Here is a 19,235-nt window from a genome sequence, read left to right on the forward strand (position 1 = left end):
CAGCTCACCTCTGTGGAGCATTCAACATTACATGAGCTTGTTTAAGCAATTACATAAACATGCCTCCAAAAATCTTTAAAGTTCAGACACTTTCTTCAAATAATGCTCAGATTTTTGTAACCTTTCCTCAGTGTTGTTTTTTTAATTGTCATTTTTGGGAGCTTCTTGCCTTTTATTGATAGGACAGCTGAAGAGCGACAAGAATCATGGGGAGAAAGAGTGAAGAAAGACATGCACCAAGACTGAGAATTGATCCCAGGACCAGTGCGTTGGGGACCACAGCCTCAGCTTATGGATGCCTGCTCTACCAACTGCTGCCTGTCTTAGCAAGGATACTCTTGTAAATGATGTTCTTGATCTCAATGAGGTTTTTCTAAATTGACATGCCAGATGGATGTGTCTCACACATTCATCTGGAAAACCTTCGATACACAGCGTTTGGGAAAGGGCAGAGCCTTTGAAAAAAACTCTGGTGGCTGATTGGATGTATGTTCTGTCATATATTTACAGGCCAATCAGAGCAACAAATCACGTGACTTCGTCACCGCTACCGAGGTGCTCATGTGCAGCTACTGAGGAGTAAACTCCATAGAGAAGTGCATGACGCCAACCATGGTGACTATAGACATGTCAGTGCATGACTTTTGAAAAAGAAAACAACTCAGTGCTGTTCTTTGTTCTTCTTTTAACGAAGAAATGTCGTCAAGCTGATAATAAATCATCCTGACCACATTCTCTCCTCTGACTTTTCTCTTATGCCCTCTGGGCGGCGCTATCATGCACCCCCAAGGAAAACCAACAGATACTCAAACTCATTTATCCCTTCAGCTATCAGGCTGCTAAATGCTGAGAGGTGAACAGAATCTGATTGGTGTGTTTTGCTCGTTAATGCATCCTTGACATTGTATTAATTGTACTTATTGTATTTATTGCTGATCCTGTGGATCTGTTGGCACTGACATGTGAATGTGGTTGCTTATTTGCTGCAGTGAATGTTTTTGATTTGCCTGTTTTTGTTCCCTGATTGTTTAGATCGTTTCAATAAGGCAGGGTAAACTGTAAACTGAATTGCCCTTCGGGGATTAATAAAGTCATCTGAATCTGAATCTGAATCTGAAGTTCTGATAAAACTGGTGCTTTACCAACATCCACGCTGGATTCGCCAGTGAAAATCACAGAATTGTGCATATCCATCTGCCTTGCAAGGTTAAGGTTTACATGGTTGAATTAAAAAACAAACATATTTTCTGAATCTATATTGGAGTAATTACAGTGGATTTGGCTAAACTAGGCTAAAACAGGGAACTCAAAGGATTTGTGAATACATTATCTCCCTAAAATCACACTACAAACATGGGTAACAGAAACTGCGTGTGTAGGCCGATGTTAGATTATAAGATCAGGATTAGAAGAATCACGCTTTGAAAAACTACTCACACCAGCCTCTCAGCTGTAACACTAACTTGGCCATGTTGTACATCACTGGCAGCCATAATAATTTTGACTTTGAGGAACACTGCAAAGGTCTTAGGACCCTCATTGCTGACTCTCAATTCTAAAAAATAAATAACGTAGAAAGTTGAATCTATTGTAAAAGGATTTTGAAATATTTGTTGGACGTTATTTTTACCTAGTAACAAACTAACACATTATCCTCAGATAGAAAATCTAGGCTTCCTCAACTATGCAAGAATAGTGGTTGTCATGGTGGCAGCCTTTGGCTAAGGTCCACAGTGGTACCAGAATAAGTACACATGAATGTGGGGGACACCTACAGAGATGTACAAGGATCACACTTTTGTGTTACATCCCTGGCATTCAACAAGCCATTGAAGAAAACTGCATGAATACAGTATAACACAACAGGAGGTTTCTGTGTTTTGCTGATGATTCATGAATTTATTTCTGTTCTGGTGCCATTTTTGTTTTGGTCAAGGCTTTCATTTTTCTTCTGCTAGAGACAGACACCAGACATCAGCAAACAGGAGTCTTAACCTTTATGTTAGGCAAAAAAAGTGGCTTATTTTCACATCACTACTATAATCATTACCTCATAAGTGCTTCACCTCCCAACACCCTGCATGTACATATGTCAAAATTACATTTTCGATTTCCTACAGCAAAGAAAAATTTTCTGCTTGAAGCATTGGGGGAATTGCTGTTTGGATTTTTCAGGGAATTTGATAGTTTCAAGGAAATTTAGTGGCTATATTTGTATATTTTGGAGAGTTTGATTGAAAGATCAGGGAAGTTTTAGCTTTGATTTTTTTTTTTTTTTTTTTTTTTTGTCATTTTCATGGGAACTTGGGAAATTTGTTAATATTGGGGAAATATTGTTTGGGAAATTTTCAGGTATTTTCATGGAAATAAGTAACATTTATTTGTAATTTTTCAGTGGGGATTTGATTTGGAATATTTAAATATTTTATAGAAATTAAGAAGTTATGTTTGTATGTTTCAGAGAGTTTCAGCAAAAAATATCTTTTTTTTTTGTCATTTTCATGGAATATGATAAATTTTTCATGGAAAATTCAAGAATTTTAGATGTTTCCATCATTTTCATAGAATTTTGGGGAATGTATTTGGAAATTTTGAGGAATTTGAAAAAGAAATGTTGGGCAAATTTGTCTGGAAATTATTGGGAAATATTCTTGATCATTTTCAGGAATTTAAATGGAGGACATTTGTAAAGGAATGTTTATGATTAATTTTTACAGAAACATTTGGGGATTATTATAAAAAAAAATAATTATTTTTTGTGAGCTACTTCGTATGTTTAAAAACTTTTAAAGTATTTGTTGCTAGTTTCTATAAATTTTTTGAGAATTTGTGAGGATTTGGAAAGGAAAATTTCCAATAAATTCCTATCCTAAGATATGTCAGATGTTTTTTCTGGTCAAACTAGTGGGAGAAACTAAAAATGCATTCACAACAAAAGCTTAAGTCTCAGGAGGTTAAACTAGTGAAAATCTTTATGTTTTAATTTGTTATAAATTCATGCTATAGATGAATATAGTTTTTGTGTGTCATAAGGCTATTCATTTCATAATAATGTGCAAACACTGATTTGTAATACTGACTGCAGTAAGCTGTTAAGTTCATTAGTAAAATACTGTTCTGGCTCTGAAATGACATTAATCTGACTGCTCAGTGTTTCACAGCAGGAGCTGTGATTTAAAACAGTCAGGCTTATTTGAGTTGTCTCCAGATGGTGTGTTCATGCACTTATGTCCTCAAGCAAATGTTCTGACTAATGAGCGAGGCTTTACTCGAGTCCTATCTGACAGTTATTGGTTCAGAGCTGAGGTGAGCTGCTGGGTTTACAGGGCCAGGCAGCACCAGCCAGGCGTTACCCACCGTGAGGTGAACAGTCCCGGACAGACAGATCTACAGTCCCAATCAGGGGTGGCTGAGCGGACACGGAAATTTTACAGGAGAGGAGGTGAGTGTTAGGTTTCAGAGTCACCCTCTGCCCTCCTCACCGTGCCTCCCACATCCCCAGTATCCGTTATGTCCCAATATATACCTCACTCCCCTTTTCCCTCCGCCAGTGAGCTGGAGCTGCCATCATGGCCCACTGCACTCTCAGACCATCGTACTCTGTTTCACTGCAGTAAATGTCACCTGAGTTACACTCTCTATGCTCTCCACAGACGGCCCTTTATTCACCAGCCTTTTAAAAAGACCCCCGCTCACATTTCATGTTTTCTTGTTTTTACTATGTGCCAGAGATCCCTTTTCCTCCATCACTCACTCAGTCAAACAATAACACTCATATTTCTTCTGAGTGCACCAGATTTTCTAGTTCTCATCATATTTTTGTCTTAAAATTTGGACTTTAAAGTGTCTGGTGTAGTCAATACTGAAAAATTACCCCTCAACAGTGATGGGGAATGTTCAAAACCAAAATGTAATCAAGCCATTTTCAGCTCATAATGCAGAGGAACAAGAGAGAAACACATATTGCCTCTAATGGGCAATTGACTGAAGTTTTAAAAGTTAATCAATAGAATTTTTAACTTGAAATCCTTACTCAATCAATGTATGATCGTAAGAAGTTATATTTTTGTGTGACAGGAAAAGGCCAATGTCACAAATTCTGTGTGTGACTTGTCCTAAAAAAATGCCCTTTCTCTTCTGTCTTAAAGAAAGTCCAATCAGGTGTTTAACCGCATCAAACACTGAACTTTTTTGTGTTCACTAGGAATCTCGGCCTAATGCCGTCAGACCATTAAACACTTACAATCTTGGTTTTGGATCGAACACGATACATTCACACTTGTTCCATGATGCGAGGTCCATATTCAGCAGAGGTTGTGAGAGGCCTGCTCTGACAGTGATGACAGCATGATTAATGCCCACCTCCGTTCCCACTCACACACTAACTTCTCACAGCACGTCTAAGTGGTCAGGGGAAAAGCTGAAGAAAGCTGCCTACAGGGCCAACAAGAAGAGGCCAGTGTTCAAGTGAAGATAAGACACGCTTACAGTTTGACTTTGGCAAGAAGTCTGAAGAAGTCTGAACTCTGCAAAGGTCAATGCTGAGAGCGTTACTTCATGCAGGTTCAGCGCGATCATTTATACTGTTGATACAGTTATATCTGCTGTATAGAATGGTTAGAAAAATGCACAACAGTGATAACAACAGTGATCATCAAGTGGAAGCCCAAGAACCATATCAGCCCCCCCAAAACTTTCCACCCAGCCCCCAAAAGACTATCAAATTCAGAAAATGTGAGAAGAATGTCAGGGCTTTTAGGGTATCTTTTATTTTTCTAATCAACCCCTGGACAATTAATATTCAAACAGTTTTATCAAGAATGACAATATTTTTAAAGAAAACCCCCTGTCAGTCATTATTAGTGAATATGATGCATAATAAACACATTCTTGTCAGTCCGGTCCAGATTAAATCTGCAGTTTGTGTGTGAACTTTCAACTTCAGGCTCTTTAAGAGAGCAGTTTTTCTTCCTGAGAATCAAAATAAATCATCTGTTTCCTGCATGTTTTTTTATTTTATTTATTTATTTATTTTTTATATACCAATCCAGGCAAACCATATTTTAGTCAAACCCAGTGAAGGGCATGACACCCCCAGAGGAGTGTAGCTAAAATATCTCAGTCGCCCCCTGTGGTTGGCTGCAGTATCTGCAGTAGGGTCTGATCTTAATGTTACTGCCTGAAAATTACAAGACAGTCTGTCTGCAGGCTGTACGTCTCTGACGGCCACTCTCACAGACCGTTCATTTGAGACACCATATATCTCATAATTTGTCAGTACAACATATATCCAGTTTGAATCTTTTTAATCAAACTTATTTATAAACAAAATCTGGGGGTTACATTCATGAAAGAACCAAGTTGTAAACATTACAGATCAAGCAACATTTCATAAATCAAATAGAAAAGGGGCAGGGGTCTAATCCGGGATTAAATTATGTATAGATCTGTATTAGAAATAGTTGCATTAATGGTGGTTTATGGTGGCTCACCTTAGCTATGTTAGCTTTAGCTAAAGCTAACATAGCTAAAGTGTGCTTCTCTGGCTATGTAATTACGGTTACCACATAAGCCAAGCTAAGTTAGCTTTAGCAACGTGAGCTTTAGCAAACATAGCTAAAGCTAACGTAGCTACAAAGATGCCATAGCTACATAGTTTAAGTGGCTGCTCTGTGAGCTTAGCTTTAGCTATGTTAGCCATGTAGCTGTGTAGCTCCATTATCTACGCAGCTTTTGCAGCTAAAGGAGCAAGGTAAACTACGCTCCCTGGGTTAGAATGTTTCTATTGAGGACAAGCTTTTTTCCTGTAAGCTGATAATTAAATATTTTATCAGGTTTTGCAGGTCAGGTTTTTAACTTTTAATGTATCCTAGCTGTTACCTTAACCCTTACCTAACCCTAAACAGAAGTTTAATCAGATTTTATTTTTGAAAGTTTTATTTAGTTGTATAACCTTTCCCAACCCCCTTCTTTTCTCCCCTGTTTTTATTATTAGTCTAAATATTTGTATTTCTAACTTCTAAATTTTTAATATATGTCTTTAGAAATATATATACAGTGCTTAAAAATTTTATTAGACCACCTGTCATATTTGTCTCAGAGACCATCCAGCATCATGAAGTGCTTTAATGCTGACTGTTTCATTTTCAGTGAGCTCTCCACATTTTACCATTTTGAACAGGAATGAGGAATTTCAAACTGAATTCACCTTTTCATACCCAAATTTGAGCCGGCTCACTGGGCTTCTCTGAGAAGTCAGAAATTAATCAAGCATAACATTCAACCACTAAAACTATTTTTTCTGTTCAGGAATGCAAGTAAATAACTATAATTTGACATATTAATCAAAATAATAATGTGACTTACTATTTTTTTCAGTTTTTTTGTAAATCAGTAAATTTGAAAATTCATGGAAAACAATAATTATTATATTTTAGCATTAAAAATATCATTTGGGTTAAAGAGCTTCTACATATTGGTGTATTAACCATTGCAGAAGCATAAAAAAAGATTTTGGTAATTACCAATGCTGTTAATTTAGGGCTGCTGTGGCATAAACCTTACTTTGGGTGGTGGTCTAATAAATTTGTTAAGCACTGTATACATTTGAAAAAATGGCTACTGAAGCAGCTTTAGCAATATATCTATATGACAATTACATACAAGGTAGTATTATGTCTAAGAGAGTTTTGTGTGATTTTTGAAGCTTTGTGCATACCTTCAATTAACTGAATGTTTACAGTTTTAGAAAAAGGCAAGAACATTTAAACACTGCAAAAACAAACCATAACAAAATCATACCATCAAATAAACCTCACCTCAACATACATATTACATTAAAAACTTAATAGAAGGTATAAGTAATACATCAGTCAACAAATGGGCACATATCTACAGTGTTCATCAGCAAACATAAAGGTCTTGAACACTGCAGGACGGATTTATCTCTCAGCAATTAACATGAGCTACTAAAAGATGCAGTGATGCAAGTCTCCCTCTGAAACCACCTTTGTCCATCTCAACACCTTCATTAATCTTCCATAGGCATCTACAAAGGAGCCAGTGTGGAGAATGAAGAGCCTGTTTGAATCCTATAAGTATGCCAGGGGCCAAATGGTAAGTCAGAGTAAGAGGAAACTCGGGCTGGCACGCCTGTTTTGTGCCAGTCTCTGCCAATACAAGCTATCACCTACACAGACAACTGCTCCACGTTGCAGAGAGGATCTGCACTCTGCCAAGCCTGGTGGCAAACGGAGGATCATTTAATGGAAACCATGGATTAAAACTGCTTCTCTGTGTTTTTCTTTCTCTGTTTACACATTTTATGTCGTCATGAAATATGAAATCCCTCTAAGTTAGCCCGAGAACCATCCAAATATCACACATGTGAAAAGTCTCTCCAGTTTTTTAACATGGGTGTTTTCCATGTGTTTTATGACCATATAGTTAATAATGGTACAGTGTAAGCCTTTTCCCTTGGTATTTTTACATAATCCATTTATAATTTCAGTTGTAATTTATATTTAAATACACTTGTGAATTGTAATCCATCATATTGGCTTCTAAAATCAGTTAAAGTGTCAGGTACTACAGAAGTAAAAAATTTATTTCTCATTTGTGCTAATGCAAATATAATTAGGCAATGTGAGAAAAATATAGTTGCCTCATATAAATGTGTCATTCATGTGAATAATTATCTTAATAAGGATCAAGAATTAAGGGTTTGTTTTTGTTGGTCACAAAAAGAGTTTGTCGAAGCAGGTCGAGCAGTACGGTTTCCCTTTCTGCTCTTTGAAGACGCCCTGGCTGAGCTTTCGCAGACAGAAGGCACACACAAAGTGCTCAGGGTGAAACTTGCGATCGAGAGCAGAGATGCAGCGGCCTGTGATGGGCTCACCACAGCCTCCACACACAGTCCCCTGCCGGGAGTGGAAGTGCAGTACGCAGAGGGGTCGGCCATCCAACTCCATGAAACAGCCATCAGTGAAGGGCTTCAGACAATCCTGAGGAGAGACAAAAGATAATTAATAGTATTGTATTCTATGTCTGATTTCGTTTTGAGATATTCTTGCCTCCACTGAGAGGAGAGAGGAACATTGTGATGGGCCCCCACATTTGAAGACTACAGCCCCTGTACTTAGGTCAGTGCACTGCAGCACCCTGCTAATTATGTTTTTCTCTTTACTTTGAAAAGGAACATTACCAAGTCTATAAAGAGGGGATGCCACACGTGTTCCTGTGGTAAAGAAGTTTGCCTTGGCAGATATTTTTGCCCTGGTTGTAAAAGTACAGGTGTAAATCCTAATATTGGTAATAGCCATGTTCCGTTTATGTGTGTATGCCAGCAGGCACAACACCCAGTCCAGCATGGAATAGTTCATTAATGGCATGAGTAACACCTGTGTTGAACAAGCCCAAATGTCAACTGTGAGAAAGGACAGTTTAGGTAACCTGACACACCAGGGAAAACCTTCAATACGTTCAATACCTTCAAGTGTTTGGGAAAGGGCAGAGGATTTGAAAAAATCTCGAGTGTGATTGGATGAACAGTCTGCGACACATCTTTACAGGCCAATCAAAGCAACAAAACATGTGACATAGCCATGACTGAGGTGCGCATGCGCAGCTACTGAGGAATATCGCGAACCATGGCGACTACAGGCATGTCCATACACGACTTTTTGTCATTTTTGAAAAGAAAACAACTCACTGCTGTTCTTTGTTCTACTTTTAACAAAGAAATGTCGTCAAGTTCTAATGAAACTGGTGCTTTAGCAGCATCCACGCTAATTTCTTCCACCGTAATGGCACCGGCCTCTTGTTGCTTCTTGCTTACGTCACGACTCTGCCGTGCCTGAAAGTACTGCCCCTCATCCCTGATTGGTCCTGTCACTTTCTAACCGGGCCCAAACAGTTCAGACGGGGAGCTTTGCAAGATGGATTCATCAGTGAGGAACAAGGAAACGGGCATATCCATCTGCTTTGCAAGGCTACAGTTTAGGTGTGTGTTTGTAAAAGCTGTCTCTTAACAGATTATCTAGATAAGTGGTTTTCAAACTTTTTAGCCCAAGGCACACCTGACATTGAGCCAAAATCTCAAGGCATACCATATTCATATCCATGCAAATTGCCTCTTTTAAGATCTTCTCCTGTGACTACAGAAAGCCACCAATTTTATCTCCTTAAATGAATAAATATGATGTTATAACTTTTATTGTCTATTTTTAGATTGGCCTTATTGTCATTTCAATGTCAATTTCAAGCATCCTGCTAGTATTTATCATTGTGCCCCTTTTACCATCTGTTTTGGTGCATGTATGTCTTTTATGTATTTTTATGATTAGGGATGCATGATATTATCAGTATGATATTAGTTTCAACATATGAATGTGAAAAGTGAACTATTGGTTTTGACAAATATGAACATTTCTGCCAATATTTACAACCGATATTTTCTATGACTTTTCCATGAAAAATTTCAAAGTAAAATTTGTGATATTTTATTGAAAACGCTTGTATTACAATGATGATAAAAGTGTGATTCATTGTTCCATATTTCATGTATTGAAAAGCTCTAAAAAACTAGTCTGCTCTTAATTTAAAGAGAGAGAAGTTCAGAGAAATGTTTAGAATTTGATGAACTGCCTCCTGTATTTTATTTATCTGGAGTTGATTAAAAAGGCTGGGGCACTGCTGAGTGCCCACTTCAGTTTTCCTGGTGTGTGACCTACTGTAACCTGGTGACAGATTTAGGTCAGCAATTCTGGCCAGGCTGATAATGACTGCTCCATATAAAAACAATGTTTACATTCTGCAGTAGATGGATTATTTTTGTGTTGGGGACGATGTAAGTGCTGTAAAGACAAGGCTAAGTAGTAACATCAGGATGTCTGCCATGTTTTGTGTGTTGTGGTTCATTTGATTTATTGGATTTTTGTGCTCTAAGTTTTCAGAGCCGTATATTTTATGGATTTCATGTTCAGGTTTAGGATCAGCCAAGAACAATTTTTGAGGACATTAAAGTAAGAGAATTTAAAGTTGCTACCTTCTTTGAGAACATGTCTTCTGAGGGCATTTTACATTTAAGCGTCACTCACGGCTCAATATAGAGAAAGTAGAGCTGCACACTGAACCGTTTTTGTCCAGATGCTGCATACACAAGTAGTTTGGAAGAGACTGTAAAAGATATCCACAGTGAGGAATATCATTTCCTTGATTTATTTGCATCATTGCAACCTCAGCGTATTCATCAGCCATAAGGTTCTCATCAGCCTTGTGGTCCAAATGTTGCAAATAAAGCAAACGTGTGGGTATCTTTCTCATTTATTCCCAGGCTTGTGCGTGAGCCAGAGCCGTGTGTGTGGTCTGAGGTAAAAGGGCTCACCGCGCACACAAAGCACTCTGGATGCCAGGTGCCATTGGCTGCAGTCAGGTAGTTCTCCCTCACTGACTCTCCACAGCCAGAGCACTTTGGAGCAAAGAGGTGGTAGAAGTCCCTGCAACAATATGGCTTCCCGCCCTTTTCTAGGAAACCTGGGGCCAATAAAAGACACATTCTGAGTTAGGAATCATAAAAACATGTTTGATGAAGGGCAAAATGAGAGAAATGCATGCACACACCCCTCACCTTCAGATCCAAACAGGTCTCCACAGTGTGTGCAGAAGAAATGCTCAGGGTGCCAGGTCTGATCCAGAGCTGTCAGGATGTTCTGTTAAATGAAGCAGACATGGATAAATGACAACAGTACAGAACTTTCCAAAACAATAAGATCAGCCCCATTAAACATGATCATATGCCAGGAAAGAGGAAGTGAGGAATGAAAAAGTGAATATAGAAAAGTCCCATTAGTTGTTGAAAAATGACTTTGGTCTGCAGTAACAGACAGCAAAATCCCAAAATGCTTTTCTGTTTTACTTATTATGTGGCGTGAAGCAAGTAAAGAAAAATAATCTGTATACCACTTTCTGTCATCACGTAATCTTCACAGGATTATTGTGCACTTCTTTAAGGTCATATATGACAGAACAAATTTAAATCAAAGTTCATGAAAATAAAGTCATATGATATGATTTATGCTTATCTGGCGTGTTGATAATGAGACAATAGGGTTATTTATCCACTCTTGTACTAACACTGTTGAGACTTTGGTGATCACTTCTGACCCTGATTCATTTTTGCTCCTAGAATTTATTTGATAAAATATTGTCTCTGAACAATATAATGCACACGCTGACATGTAAATTATTTACCTATCCATGCATACTGAGTAATTTTGCTCCTTTTTGTGTTATTATCATGCACAGGATGAGCAGCAATCATCTGAAATAATGGACTTGAGCTTATATAACATTTTCAGGTCATGTCTACCCATTCACACTCTTTCACTCCACTTTCACTCACTGATGGGGAATTGGCTTAATTGTCTAATCTAATCCCATCGAAATTTATCTATACACCAAACGGGGGACTAGTATCTTGCCCACATTAAGGTGGGGATCATACTCATACCCTTCCAATAGCAAGTTAATCATCTCTACCTACTGAGCCACAGCCACGCTGACAAGACTGAGGTCTCCATGAGTCCTGTTGGCACAGGGACACCACATCTCTGAACCCTTACAACGCAAAGAACAACCCTGATTTCGCCCCAGAAAGCAATGGGTTCATGCCACGCAGACTATCTGGAAGCCCAGATCAGGAATCATCACACACATTCCTCTGGACATACATATATTTCCACTGATACAAAAAGGACGGTCTACATACCAACAACTATGAAGAAAAAACAGAAAAGAAGTAGACAGTAGAAATGGGCTCCTGTTGAAATTGGGAAACTTTCAAATTTCCTGGTGTCCTCATACTCTTATGACAAAGCCATATCCAAAACACTGAAGATACAATATCAGCCTGTCTGTGCCATTTTCATATGTTGATATTTAGCTAAAAAACTAAAGTGCATTTTTATTGAACATTCAGCTCCCATTAGGGAGGGAAAAATCAGGGAAGTGAACACCCCAATACTGGATTTGCACCAAACACCAAAACATTAAAAAAATCTGCCCCATTCAACACATCTGATTTTTTTAAAGTAGCCACATTTTTAACTTACTGTTATGATTTTGCCTTTAGTTCATTATATTTCATTCATACATCAAAAATGCAATCCATGTGAATTAGTTCTCCCAATAAATATTGTAGAGTGGGAGAGATAACAATGGAAAAAAAAAATCCTACCGTATATAGCTGTATTTTTCTACATTTCTGCAACATGAGCATGGTAAATATCTTTTTGGTTGATTATATTGTCAAAAGAAAAGTACTGTCAAATGCCAGAAACAGTCTGAAGGTATAAGGCAGTAATAGGTTAAGAATAACAATAAAATAAAATAGGGGGAAAAATATAAACACAGAAAAGAGAAACGACTTTCTCACTTTCATGATTGGCCCCTTGCAGTAAGCACAGCGAGGAGAGAAGAGCTTATGGTAGCACTGGTCACAGTACGGCCGTCCCTCCCTCTCAAAGAAGCCTGTTGTGCTCAGCTCCATCTTACACGCCACACACACAAAGTGCTCAGGGTGCCACACTTCACCCAGCGCAGTGATCATCTACAGGAAAAAAGACATGTTATTTAGAGGATATTTTACATTTCATCATATTTGATTTCTTTGTTCTGTTGCTTCTGACCTGACAGAATGACATGGGTAATACAGTTTGCTCATTTTGCATGTTGTACCTTTCCAACAATGCATTTGTTGCAGGAGGCACAGTGACCCTTGGCTGTGGTTTGCACACCAATCTTCTCCAGATCAGAGCTCAGTCCCCCAAGCAGGTCATCTATGGAGTCTGCCTTCTTATTTGTTGTTGAGGGTTTTGCTCCTGAAGCTGCTGTGCTGCTACTATTTTCCTGTTGACCAACCTCATTTTTCTTTTTGTTCTGTTGCTTTTGAATCAGAGGTGGAGGAGTTTGAGACGATTCTGGATCCTATAAATAATAAAATACATAAAAACATACATAGACATAAAATATTTCCAGTCTATTAATCCGTGTATCATATGTGCTTATCTTTAAAGGTACTGGGTTAATCACAGCTTCAGTGCTATTCTTCTACTTGGGGCTATCTCTTGTTGACACTAGTGCAATACTGCCCTCTGTTGTTACACTTTGTTAATGACACCTATTTGAGAAAAGCTTCTTGGCTACACATCCCACTATTTTACATAAATAAATGAATGTTCAGTATCTTTTTCTCACAATTAACAATTTGATATGCCTGAAAATGTAGAAATGGACATTTTCCAATTATTATTTGAGAACATACTTATGCAGACATTGTACCTCTTCTCCCAGAGTCATGAAATCCTCCAGGATGAGATCCAGCTCCCTAGTGGGTGAGTCTGGGGTTGGGGATGCTGCCACAGGAGCAGGCAGGTCACTAAAATCATCGCAGGAGGAAAAAAAAAAAAAGCACATCTCACAAACTGTAAAGGTCATCTGACTGACTACCTTGAATCTAATGCCAACATTAGCACTGAAGAAAAACTGTCAGGACTAAATTACTGATGTTGGGGATCAGTGATGTTAAACAATGTTGTCGATGTTTTCACACAAAAAAAAAGCAAAAAAAAAAAACTTTAATGGGTGAAAACACATTCTACAAAGTAATGTCAATGAAATAAAAACATGCAATGTAAAATCAGTGACTGCCCCTTCAAGTCAGTGTTTAGTAGATGCACCTTTGACTGCAATCACAGCAGTGAGTCTGTGTAGATAGGTCTCAATCAGGCTTGCACATCTTGTCACCACAATTTTACTCCATTCTAGTGTTGTACTCAAGACCCCACTATCTGAGACCAAGACTTGCCTGGGACCAGAGTGCACCAAGCCCAAGGCTTTTGGGGGTTGAGACCAAGTCAAGACCACGATCATAAAAATCCATTTAAAAAAATCATGTCAAGGTTAAACAGTTAAAGAGTATTCTCTCTTTAATTTGAGTTTTCTTTTCAATACATTTGACAGATAAAAAAACAAGGTGTCTGCAACTCTTTCAAAGCACAACATACAAAAGTCCAAAAATCTAAAATCTTAACAAATTTGTTCAACTACCTTCTTGTAAAAAGTAAATCCTTATATGTATTTTAAAGCCACGGACAAGTCTAAATGATAACCTTGCAAAGCAGATGGCTGCGCCCGTTTCCGTGTTTCTCGCTGGCAAAATGTGTGAAACAAATCTATCTGGCATGCCAAGTTATAAAAATGAGATGTTTATCTAGATTTGTCAGGTGAATGAGGCCTAAAGTAAGTGTTCAGAGGTATTTCGGACTGGAAATAAGATGGACTGATGTCTGAGTTTTTGCAGGTGTAGCTCTTTGGTGTTTTAGGAAGTGCTTCTCCTTATTATCACATTAATGAGGTCAAAGAAATAGCAGATCAGTGCTGGTCTCGAACGGTCTTGATGAAAAATGCTCTTGAGTCCAAGACAAGACCAAGACATTCAAAATGTGGACTTGAGACCAGTCTCAAGACCAAGACCATCCTCAGGTACTACAACACTACTCCATTCTTCTTTGCAAAACTACTCAAGATCTGTCAGGTTGCATGAGGATCAGGCAGGATTTTCCTATATTTTGCTGCATTCATTTTACCCTCTTTCCTTACAAGCCTTCCAGATCTGGCTGTCAAGAAGCATCCCCACAGCATAATGCTGCCACCACTGTGCTTCACAGTGGGGATGGTGTGTTTGTGTTGATGTGCGCTGTTCAGTGTTTGTCAAACATAGCATCTTGTCTTATGGCCAAAAGCATCATTTTGGTCTCATTAGACCAAAAGAACTTCCTCCACTTGACCATGAAGTCTCCCACATTGCCCTTTGGCAAACTCTGGACACAATTAAATGTGAGTTTACTTCATCAGTGGATTTCTCTTTGCCACTCTTCCATAAAGCTTTGACTGGTGAAGAACCTGGGCAACAGTTGTTGTATGCAGAGTCCTATTACAGCTGCTGAAGATTGTAACTTCTTCAGAGTAGTCATAGGTTTCTTAGTGGCCTCTCTCACTAGTCTCCTTCTTTCATAGCCACTCAGTTTGTGAGGGCAGCCTGATCAAGGCAGATTTACACATGTGCCATATTCCTTCCATTTCTTGATGATGGATTTAACAGAATTCTTGGGGATGTTCACTTATACTTTGGAATAACCTTTTCTCTGAGTTGCTTGGAGTGTTCTTTTGTCTTCATGGTGCAATGGTAGCCAGGAATACTGATATTCTGATATTGATACGGTGTCTTTACCATATATTAAAATCACTTGAGACACATTCGCTGCACGAAGGTGATCCCTATTTCATGAATTATGAGACTACTAGCATGAACTGGCTAGACCTCTATTGAATTAGGTCAGTCACTTAAAAGGAGTTGAATATTTATGCAATTATTTACATTACGTTTTTTATTTAATTGACATTACTTTGTAGAAATCTGTTGTCCTTTTGTCATTGAATTTTTTTGAAGAGAGAAAAAGCCAAATTACATAGACCATTATTAATGTATGATATCAATAAAAGGGCTAAAAAAATCCCAGTGTGTGAATACATTTGATAGGCACTGTAAACAGAGTTTCAAAACCAGGCGATCTTGATGTTACAATATGATGTGCAATATGTAAATCCTGATACCTTTGAACAAGTTAACAAAATAAAATGTTTAACAAGGGTTAAAAGGGATTTCAAGCCTGGACTTCACCTGTAAACATTTGAGCTGACTGGGTTTTCTCCTTTTTTTTTCACACCACCATAAACTTCACCCCGCACCTGTGGACATGAAACCAAAAACAAGCTGCAGTTTTCTTCATGAAACTCACAAGATAATTTGGTCATCCAGTCTATTTTTTTTAAGTTTTGAAACTTTTTGGATAAGAATGCTTTAATATTAAGCTGAAATTGGGGGGTTATTTAGATAATAACTTGACATTTTAAGAATGTGATTTTTTTTTTTTGTGCTTATAACTTTACCGCTCCATCAGCTTGATTGTTGCTTCTGTTCTCACCAGTGCCCTCTGAATGCTCAGAATTCAAGGCCAGCTCCTCCAGCAGCAAATCTGTGGCAGAGCACAGGCCTTAAATCTTCTAACCACACATGTGAATTACTCTCTCTTTGTTTACAGTTTAAACAGAACATATAACACGTTTACACATAGAATACATCAGTTCCTGCTCTTTAATGTGCAGATAGAGAGTTGTAATGTACAGTTGAAGATGAATTATGCATATGAAGGAAGGTCTGGGTTGCTTCATGTGAGTCAGCTTCCTCAGGAAGTGGTTTTTTTTGGTTTGCTGAAGAAGTGAAACTTTTTAAAAATGTTGCAAGAATATATTGGCAAATATTGCATTACAACTCATCCCTCACTTGCACTCAATGTATTCTTAGAGGCTACATCTTAAAAATGTAGACATATCTATTTGAAATGTTGGTGGGTAAAGAGGCAAAAAGTTGAAATACATATTCAGCTTAAAGGGTTGATATTTGTATTTACCTTCCACACTACCTGCACAACCTCAAATTGATTTAAAACAAAGAGAAATTAAATCAAATGATTTTTGCAGCAAACTGAACATTTCACAGACCAATAAATCCCAATAGTTCCTCCCCATTGTATACCTTTGATTTGCCAGAATATTCTTTAGTATAACAAGTAGAATTACTGAAATTATAGAGTAGTTAATAAAAATAAAAACACTGTTTGAGTTACAAATATTAGTAATAATAATAATAATTGAAAACAGCATCATGTGAAATGCTTTCATGTGTTTCTTCTGTAATACTTTCTAAGTACTGTATGTGCACACTGCACAGGATGAGTCAGAGAATACTGTAATCATTCTATTCCATGTTCAATTCAGCTTTTCACTTCTATTTTTCTCATTCATTATAAATCCACAAGTGTTTCAAGTGTAAGAAAAAGACATTTGTCTTACCAAGCTCTTCCATGTTGGCTCCTGCTCTCACGCTGTGAGTCTGCCTAGTTACTAAGGTAACATATTCTCTGCTTGTCAAAACTGTCACTTCCTCTGACGTTTTTTTCTTTTCATTTTCCTTGTAAAGAGGAAACTAATATTTGTCTTAGTGTCAGTCAAATGTCAACTGAGATAACACACATATTGTCCTCAGTGTGTGTAAGTAAATTTACCTGAGTAAATTTTACTCAAACTGAATAAAGTTGTACTCTGAAAAATATAACGTTTGCTCCCATTCGACATAGGGGGAAATTTGCTCTGCTTGCAGTGTAAGTTTTCTAGTTATTTAGATAGTTATATAGATGTTTCCTACTCATCACTGAACAATACTTTCTCCATATAGAAACTAGAAATGTTTTGTGTAGGGCTGCATTTCAACCTAAAAGGATTATGGTTCCTCTTTATATAGAGATACATTAACATTAAAAAGACTTGAAAAGCACTTGGAGAGCACAGACCTCCGCCATTAGCCCTGTTTCCCAATAGTACAGAATCCTTTTAAAAGTTCCTGTATCCAGACGGTGATCCAGATCACTCCCAAAATCTAATCATTTCTTCCTTATGCCATTTCTGACATTTCCTAAAAAAAATTTCATCAAAATCCATCCACAACTTTTTGAGTTATGTTGCTAACAACAAACAAACTAACAAACAAACCCACCTGATCACATAACCTCCTTGGCAGAGGCAATAAAACTCTTTGTTAACTGTAAAGGGAGGGACAAAAATGGGTTTTTTAGGAGGGGTGTATTCAAGTATTAGACATAAAGCTTTAAAATAAAGAAACAATTATGAAGAACATATTACAAGACCTACAGGAGCAGAGCACCAGATGAGACTGTATGTTTAAAGAGTTTATTTCACAAGAACAACAGTGCAATTGACAGTGAATGCTCTGGCTGGTGGTTGGCAGAAGCCCTGGCAGAGAGACAAAGGTACCTCAAAAGAGGAGGGCACAAAGGTGTTGGACAATGCAAAAAAACTCACGGAAAAATCATTACATTCAATGGTTGGAGAGGAGCAGGGTCACCACACTGACAGCTGTTGTATACTCTGGCATCTGTAGGCTCTCCGACAAAAAAAAAAAAAAAAAAAAAAAAAAAAGAGAATTTTGTTAGAATTTCATTATAATATGAGTATCATTATAGTATGAGGTGAGGTGAGTGAAAAGTCACTCAAGACTTGTTTGAAGAGGATGAAATGGGTGTGGTCAAAGTATTACTTAAGCAGAATCTCATCTTTTTTGTTTGTTTTGTTTTTTGTTTGCTCAAACCCTGGTGGTGGCTGGTAATGAATACACTAAAAAGAGTAAATGTGTCTATAAAAATGTGTCTAGGAAAATATTTGTAACTTCTGAAAAATTACTCTTCAGATTTTCCATTTTTAACCAGAGAGCAATAACATTTTGTGTACTTACACAAAATGTTATTGCTTGAAATACAGCCAAAGATAAACAATTCATATGAATTGGCTGTATTTGAATTTGGCTGAATTTCAAGACACTGACAGTTAAGGAAAAATGGCCATCACCTCAAATCATTTTAAGTCTTTATTTCTGCATGTGAAACTATGGTGGCTGAAAGAACGATAAGCCAAAAAATGCACTTTGAAAAAAACTGTAAGCAAAAGAAGTTAAAATTCAAATTAGAGTATAATAATTTTGAAGGCTAGAAAGATGATACATTTATCAGTTTAGCTCCATCATATCATGTTTGAAAAATCAATAAAGGATGCGTGGGTAAGTCAGCAACAATAGAAAATCCCATGAGACAGAGAGGGAAATATTCCAGGAAATGTTTTAAAGTCCATTACTCTCCCATCATCTGTAATATTATACAAGTATACTGGTGTATCGCTGACTGGGATTGTTTGCAACATTTTATCCATTGCAACAATCTCTACTTTAAGGCTGGGGGGGTAAAAAAGACTGGGCTTTTTCTCATGCATGAAGGTTTAACTTTAAGGCAGCTTTGACTCAGACCAATAAGTTGCGGTGGCTTTATTATCACACAGATTTAAAAAAAAAAAAAAGAGAGAGAAGAAGAAAAAAAAAACATAACTTTCGGCCAAAAAGAAGTCAGGATATACTTTTAAAAAGGTTCCGGCTGATGTTATTCATTTAAGTTACCATATGGCTGTCACCTCGCATCGAGCACTTGCTACCTGCGTTTTCTCACACCACTTTGGTTCAAACCAAAGCTTAGATCAAAGAGGGGGGGGTCTGT

General features: G+C 37.6%; 1 protein-coding gene across 1 annotated transcript; it reads right to left on the reverse strand.

Moving 5' to 3' along the window:
* Positions 1-6,496: 6,496 nt before the first annotated feature.
* Positions 6,497-17,006, reverse strand: lpxn (leupaxin). The gene is made up of 9 exons (XM_041790795.1): positions 16,972-17,006; positions 16,009-16,094; positions 15,740-15,807; positions 13,339-13,435; positions 12,736-12,984; positions 12,434-12,607; positions 10,628-10,709; positions 10,385-10,533; positions 6,497-8,003 (listed from the first exon to the last, which is right to left on the reverse strand). The coding sequence occupies exons 1-9, from the start codon at positions 16,982-16,984 to the stop codon at positions 7,737-7,739; spliced, it is 1,185 nt and encodes a 394-aa protein (XP_041646729.1). The 5' UTR covers positions 16,985-17,006; the 3' UTR covers positions 6,497-7,736.
* Positions 17,007-19,235: the final 2,229 nt, after the last annotated feature.

This window comes from Cheilinus undulatus, linkage group 7 (assembly GCF_018320785.1).
Source record: "Cheilinus undulatus linkage group 7, ASM1832078v1, whole genome shotgun sequence".
Taxonomy (NCBI): domain Eukaryota; kingdom Metazoa; phylum Chordata; class Actinopteri; order Labriformes; family Labridae; genus Cheilinus; species Cheilinus undulatus.

What these genes read in the sequence shown, in the direction of transcription:
- lpxn (XM_041790795.1), bottom strand. An exon ending in ACAATCAAGCTGATGGAGCG is followed by an intron (nt 15,808 to 16,008) that starts GTAAAGTTATAA and finishes TCATGTCCACAG; the next exon opens with GTGCGGGGTGAAGTTTATGG. An exon ending in GCAAGGGGCCAATCATGAAA is followed by an intron (nt 10,710 to 12,433) that starts GTGAGAAAGTCG and finishes TTCATTTAACAG; the next exon opens with AACATCCTGACAGCTCTGGA.